This window comes from Odontomachus brunneus, unplaced genomic scaffold (assembly GCF_010583005.1).
Source record: "Odontomachus brunneus isolate Ranch 3 - 2012 unplaced genomic scaffold, Obru_v1 Obru_scaffold_090, whole genome shotgun sequence".
Lineage (NCBI taxonomy): Eukaryota > Metazoa > Arthropoda > Insecta > Hymenoptera > Formicidae > Odontomachus > Odontomachus brunneus.
Window position 1 is genome coordinate 1,216,920 of NW_022639540.1, and position 7,128 is coordinate 1,224,047.

Genomic DNA, 7,128 nt, shown 5'->3' on the forward strand with positions numbered 1-7,128 from the left:
ATATATATATATATATATATATATATATATATATATATATATATATATATATATATATATAATGTGTGAGTGAGTGAGTGATGAATCATTACTATATATAGTTAATACATATGTATTATTGACAAGTGAAACATGTTCACTTAGAATTGTCCAATTACAAAAATCTACAATTATTTATACAGATATATTTAAAGAAAGCTCAAAACAATTTGATATACACATTTTAAATATATATTACAAAAAAGAAAGGCTAGATTAGCACACACTGTACAAGAGCGATACAATGTTTATTTAAATGTAAAATACAGAAAAAACGCGCAAATGTATTACACAATCATCTCTAATTCTCGGGCATAGTCTATCGCGAGGGCTGCCAGTTCGGAGCTCGGTATAGGCTCTTCAGACTTCTTCTCACTGGTTGTACTGAAGTAGAAATAGCCGTCCTTCGATAGATTCCAGTTCTTTTTAGAAGCGAAGGCTCTAATTTCCTTTTCCGTGCTCAAATTCAACATCCGTACGGCGTCCTGAATGGAAATTTTGTCGTACGCACTCTCCATACACGCGCCGATCTCATCGCGCACGGTATTCAGTAAAATATCTATGAAGAAATTGTAGGACGCAGCGGGCACATTACCCTTGGCCAAAAAGATCTTGTTGTATGAACCCTCCATCAAATACTGCTCCAAGCTTAGAGGATGCCTTATGTAGACGTTTGACTGTATTTGATCTGATGGCAACAACTCCAGCTCTGTGTGAAACTCAGCAACTCGGTTTTGAGATAACAGAAACAGAAGATTCAAACCGAGAAGCTGATACTTGTATGCTGATTCCAATAATCCAGACTTATAATCGAAATAATAACATTTCAGTTGCGCCATGTACCGTTCGAAAGAAGGTATATCTTCAGTTGCAATGCTCCATTGTGCTCCAATCTCTAATATGTCTCCTGTAATTCAAGCAAGTTTCAATTAAGATCATAATTATACTTCAAAACATTGTTAAAGTTTGAGGAAATCAAATAATGGATATAGAGGAATCTATAAAATTCCATATCTTCTCTATCATTCTGTTTTTGATACTGATCTATTTTAATTATAAAGATTATATTTCTTAGAGTACATTATTATATAATATTAATATTATTAATATTAAAATAAGAGATACATACTGGCAATAAGCAATTCATTTTGACTAGCAGTGCTGTTTGACGTCGGAAGGAACATCAGATGAGTGAGGCCAATCTGCACAAGATAATTGTGATTTAATTATGAACATTATATGTTTAATCATTAAGCTTACACACATAGACATATCTAAAAGCAAAGGTGTCAACGGCAATAATCATTATGAAGTTTCGTGAGAAGCAATGACAATCCATTTTGACACCCCATAAACACGATGAGGTTATAACCAAGATATTTTATCAATGATTACTTCTTTTCACGCTATAAATAAAATGCTTAAATTACCTTTAGTTGATTGAGCAATTCGCCACATTTTCTCAAATTACACGGGGTTTTTGTCCATTCTCGTTTTAAGTTTTGATATAAAGAGACAACATCCTTGAGAGCCGCCATTTTTTCTTCTACCATGGAATAATCGAATAATACAGATGCATCACGAATAGTTCGATTCTGCTAATATCGATTGCGGACGGATAATGGAGAATTAAAACCGGTTTATGATGGCCGCTCAATGACGTATGTATATACACCAAGCATTCTGTCCGCAAAGTGAAGCAAAGTGAAGAAGTTGGCAGTTTAAAACAGAGTGAGAAAGTCGATTTGCCTTTAATATAGAGTGCTTTCTCACTCTATATTATTGACTGTCAAGGCCATCACACACAAAATTCCGTAAGAACTTAAAACGTAAGAGTAAAGAAATCGACCAATCCCAATCGAGCACTCGGCTCTTCGTAACCCCTCCATTATTACGAAGAGCCGAATACTCGATTGGGATTGGTCGATTTCCTTACGCTTACGATTTAAGTTCTTACGGAATTTTGTGTGTGATGGCCTTTAAGAAGGAGGGTTCATTTAACACTGCAAATACTTTAAATAAAGCAAATACTTTAAATAACGTTAAATAAAGCAATGTGATTGATCCATTCGTCGCTCTGAAGCACTTACAGCACTAAACCTTATCCAAGAACTGTATCCCGTCATACAACCTAACCTAACTTTTTTCATGTGACAGTAGAATGAGAACAGGATAAGAGCAATTGCTGTGATTATTTATACACAGCGTAAAATATTATAAATATCAATTTTATATCGAGATAAGTAAAATATACGGTTTTATTCTTTTAATTCTGCACTGCATTATATATAGCACTTGACAGCTTGACAGCGGCCATGTTCTTTCTATACGATAGAATGAGAAAGCACTAGGGGCAAATCAACTTTCTCACTCTTTTAAACTGCCAACTTCCGGCTTCACTCGCTGCTTCACAGCAGAAGTATAGGAATGCTTGGTCTATGTATTACGTCATTGGCTTGGTTTATATCGTGTACTTGATACGTGTACTAAATAGTAATTTTCTATTAGATAATCTTAATATCGACAATGCATATCAACGGCGACGCATTCAATCAATACAATACGTTTTGTTGATGAGTATTATACCAACTTAATATACCGTTGTTTTTATATATCGTCGATATTAAGATTATCTAATAGAAAGTTACTATTTAGTACGCGTATCAAGTACACGATGTAAACCACACCATTGAATCCGTTAACTTATGCCGGAACCGTAAAAAATTGACCAATTACAGTCGATTATTCTTCTATAATTCGACTATGATTGGTCAATTTTTTATAGTTCCGGCATAAGTTAACGGATTACGACCACCATAAATCAGCCTTTAGGCTGATATTACATGTGTCGTACGAGGATAGGACTCGATTGACCACGGTACGATTGGACACAGATTGTAATGATTGGTTCGACCTGGTAATTTACTAGATAATTCTTTGCATCGGTTGGTTGTGTCCAATCGTACCGTGGTCAATCGGGACGCTCCCATCGTACGACAAGCTTTTCGGATACGTTCATTGGTTGACGAAAAAAGAACCTAGAAATATTCTATTCGCCAACGTAAAACGTATCCGAAAAGCTTGTCGTACGACACATGTAATACCAGCCTTATAATGGAGAATTCATTACGTTCAACATCAACGTTAATAATACGATTAATACGTTAATGATACGTTAATAATCCAATAATATAGTTCCTTTGCTAGAGTTTTTAGCTAGCGACATTGGGCACGTTCAGCGGAAAAAGCGCTCAGTGAGCAATCAGCGATTATTGGTTCTTACTTCTGTTAAATACCTAAATCTAAATCAATTACATTGGCCGCGTTCAGTAGAACAAGTGATCAGTAAGCGCTCAGGGAGCTCTTGTATATGATTTGGCATATTCTTTTAGATCTCCAACTATACTCCAATCAGATGCAAGAGCTCACTGAGCGCTTACTGATCACTTGTTCTACTGAACGCGGCCATTGACGAATTGCTCAACTGTTGAGTTTGCTGAACGCACCCAATGTCAATCCTCCATAAACTTATTTGCATAACAAATAAGTAAGTGTAATCGTAAAGTTTTCCGGTCAGAGTTTGACATTTCCTTATTTTTAATCGAAAAATCCTCAATTGTTTTAGTGTCTAACACGGAATTTCAAGTTAGATTGCTCCAAATTAATAAGTTCTTCTATTGGGAAGATGTCATCTCTCATAGGATATCGCACGTAATCTGAGTCCGCCCTTAAGGTCTGTTCTTTGCACCTGCTAAACTGGTGCAATAAGTTAGAGTGAGAAAAAATATACTTGTCTCACTTTAACCTATTGCATCAGTTTAGCAGTGCAACTATAAAGAACAGACCATTAGTTTCACAGGCGGCTCACTTCGTGCTGTTTCTCGCATTCAAGCAGAGCGATCTTTACCGGCCTTTCGCTTCCTCTTCGCGTGACTGGATACAATGGCGTCTGGAGTAAGTGACTTTCACGCGGATTTTCACCTTTCGGCATCGACGTGATGGCACGGCGATATTGTTGCCAGATTGCACAAAAATGAAGCCCGATTAACGTATCAACCGTGGTACCTTTCATTTTTTTCAGACCCTCTACACATACCCGGAAAACTTCAGAGCCTACAAGGCTCTGATAGCGGCCCAGTTCTCTGGCGCCCGGATCAAAGTCGCTGAGGACTTTGTGTTCGGCGAGACTAACAAGAGCGAGGCGTTCTTGAAGAAGTTCCCGTTGGGCAAGGTAAGCTTCGTCCCCATCAACTATTGTTCAGTTTTGTGCTCTTCATAAATGTTTTACCATTTATAGTGAAACAGCTGACATTCTTCTTGTCGCACGTGATAAAGGAAAGTATGATGCACATCTGTTCTTTTAAGTTGCAACGTGTTAATCTTTTTGTACTCAAAATCAGTGTGTACTTTGGCATAAAAGAAAAAAGGAAAATTGAAAGGAAAAAATGCATAAAGTTTAGCTAAAAAATACTTTTGTTTCATTTGTAATAAGTTATTATAAAGTATTGTTCTAACTATTGTGCATAATAGTAATGCAATAGACTACTGATATAGCAGTTAAACTGCATTGTGCAAAATTTTTAGGTGCCAGCATTCGAAACATGTGATGGCAACTGTATTACAGAGAGCAATGCAATTGCTTTCTATGGTAAGATTTCATCTTTTGAATTGTAATAAACATCTTTGTTTATTTAGACATTATATTAATAGATTATATTTGTTAAAGAGAAAATAAAAAACACATAATTTATTAATAGAAATTACATTAATGGAACATATAAGTAAAAAAAATATATATATATTTTATATTTACAGTGGCCAATGAACAACTAAGAGGAAAAACTGACATCGAACGCGCATTGGTTATCCAATGGCTTGATTTTGCTGATTCTGAAATTCTCCCTGCTAGTTGTGCTTGGGTGTTTCCTTTACTTGGAATAATGCCGTATCATAAGCAGGTATTACTGCAAATTCTTTATATATCGCTTGTACTTCTTGTTTAATTTAACATATGTATAGTTAAATATATCCTCCTTCAAAGGCAAACTTAGCGTATTTCATAGCTATCTTTTGTAACTCAAGGAGGTAAATTAAAACTGAGCATATTATGTTTACATGTGCATATATACAGTATATGCAATTACAATATTGCATACATTTATAACATATAAAATTTATCTTTGTATGATTATGTTATCATTACAAAACTGATACAGTTAATATTAATATATTTTTTAAATTATTTTTAGACTGTCGAGCATGCTAAGGAGGATATAAATAAAGTGCTCACTGTCTTAAATTCGCATTTGCTTACACGAACTTACTTAGTGGGCGAGCGGTTGACTCTGGCAGATATTTGTGTAGCTATGACGTTGTTACACTTGTATCAGTATGTTCTTGAGCCAGAGCTACGTAAGCCCTATCAGAATGTAAATCGGTGGTTCCAAACGGTTATTTACCAACCTGAATCCATTGCTGTCATTGGTGCCTTTAAATTGGCGGACAAGACTCTCGAATATGATCCTAAGAAATTTGCGGAAACCCAGGGAAAAGTTAGTATTTGAAAAATATGAAATTATATAAATGGAAGAGAGGTATTTCGAAAGTGTCATAAACTTGCTTTTATTGTTCATGAAGGTTTCAAAGAAAGAGAAGAAAGAGAAAGAGTCCAAGAAGGAACCAAAAGAACCTAAAGAGTCGAAGAAGGAATCTAAGACTTCAGACAAGGCTCCAGTTGCAGATGAGGATGTTGATGCAACAGATGAGGCTTTGGCTGCTGAACCGAAAAAGAAAAATCCCTTCGCTTCGATGCCTAAAAGCTCCTTTGACCTCGATGATTTTAAACGTTTTTATTCAAACGAGGATGAATCTAAGTCTATTCCATACTTCTGGCAGAAGTTTGATCCAGAAAATTATAGTATTTGGCTTGGTGAATACAAATACAACAATGAATTGACTAAAGTATGTAGGCACGTTTATTTTAATGATGTTTTTCGAAATCTGTTGTTGAATAATGTTTTATATTAACGTTTATACTTTATTTATGCAGGTTTTCATGTCTTGTAATTTAATTAGTGGTATGTATCAACGATTAGATACTATGAGAAAAGGTGCATTTGCTAGTGCTTGTATATTCGGAGATGATAATGACAACACCATCAGTGGTATTTGGATCTGGCGTGGACAGGATCTTGTTTTTACAGTATGTCTTGATACAAATACAGTTTTATGTGTATACACATATATACACTCATACACATATACATCTACATACGTACACGCTTCTTTTTTTTCTTTAAAGCTGAGTCCAGATTGGCAAGTAGATTATGAATCGTACAGTTGGACAAAACTGGATCCATCGAAGGAAGAAACCAAGGATTTGGTTAAGCAATATTTCAGCTGGACTGGCACGGACAAAGATGGACGCAAGTTTAACCAAGGAAAAGTTTTCAAGTAAATCTTGATACGTGCATCAAATAAACGAAAAATTCTATTCGCATGAAATAAACCTAAAAAAAATGATAAAATATATCGCAAGAGAGTTTGTACACGTCCTTCAAAAATCCTGTATTTGATAGGATAAAGCAGCATCCGGGATCTTTCGCCTAAGTATGTTCCTTTTTCTCGATCTCTGTCATGTAATATGCATCGTCTAGTTTCCAAACGTCGAAAAATTTCTTCAAAAGTATATGAAAGTATCGTAAAGTCTCCTATTGTGAAGAAATATCTAGAGTTCGCGAATTTTTATCATTAGGATATCGCATATTTATTTTGATATTCCATACACGCGTGTACACAAACACACACACTTAATTTTTTATTTAAATCATCAGTATGTTTGGTCACTTAGTTTGAGTTATTACTAGATTATTTTACAAAAATGTGTGTATGTAGAACGATACTACAGAATCTTGGAACAAATGTATCATATACACGTGCACGTGGAGAAAGAGAACAAAGACTTATGCTTTGAGCTCTATGTTAAGCTTATGAAAATGTAATTATTTTACCAGGAATATATGTGTAAATTTGTTACGATTATTATTTATATGTGTAACACTGTGCATCCGTCTCAGATTTTTTCATTAA

At 35.0% G+C, this 7,128-nt stretch overlaps 2 protein-coding genes across 2 annotated transcripts; one reads left to right on the forward strand and one right to left on the reverse strand.

Moving 5' to 3' along the window:
* Window positions 1-268: 268 nt before the first annotated feature.
* LOC116848148 (26S proteasome non-ATPase regulatory subunit 8) lies at window positions 269-1,689 on the reverse strand. The gene is made up of 3 exons (XM_032823951.1): window positions 1,470-1,689; window positions 1,169-1,241; window positions 269-946 (listed from the first exon to the last, which is right to left on the reverse strand). The coding sequence occupies exons 1-3, from the start codon at window positions 1,590-1,592 to the stop codon at window positions 327-329; spliced, it is 816 nt and encodes a 271-aa protein (XP_032679842.1). The 5' UTR covers window positions 1,593-1,689; the 3' UTR covers window positions 269-326.
* Window positions 1,690-3,981: 2,292 nt separating this feature from the next.
* LOC116848171 (elongation factor 1-gamma) lies at window positions 3,982-7,083 on the forward strand. The gene is made up of 8 exons (XM_032824000.1): window positions 3,982-3,993; window positions 4,121-4,270; window positions 4,624-4,687; window positions 4,855-4,997; window positions 5,289-5,591; window positions 5,677-6,000; window positions 6,089-6,241; window positions 6,341-7,083. Exons 1-8 carry the CDS (start codon window positions 3,982-3,984, stop codon window positions 6,494-6,496), a joined length of 1,305 nt encoding a protein of 434 aa, XP_032679891.1. The 3' UTR covers window positions 6,497-7,083.
* Window positions 7,084-7,128: the final 45 nt, after the last annotated feature.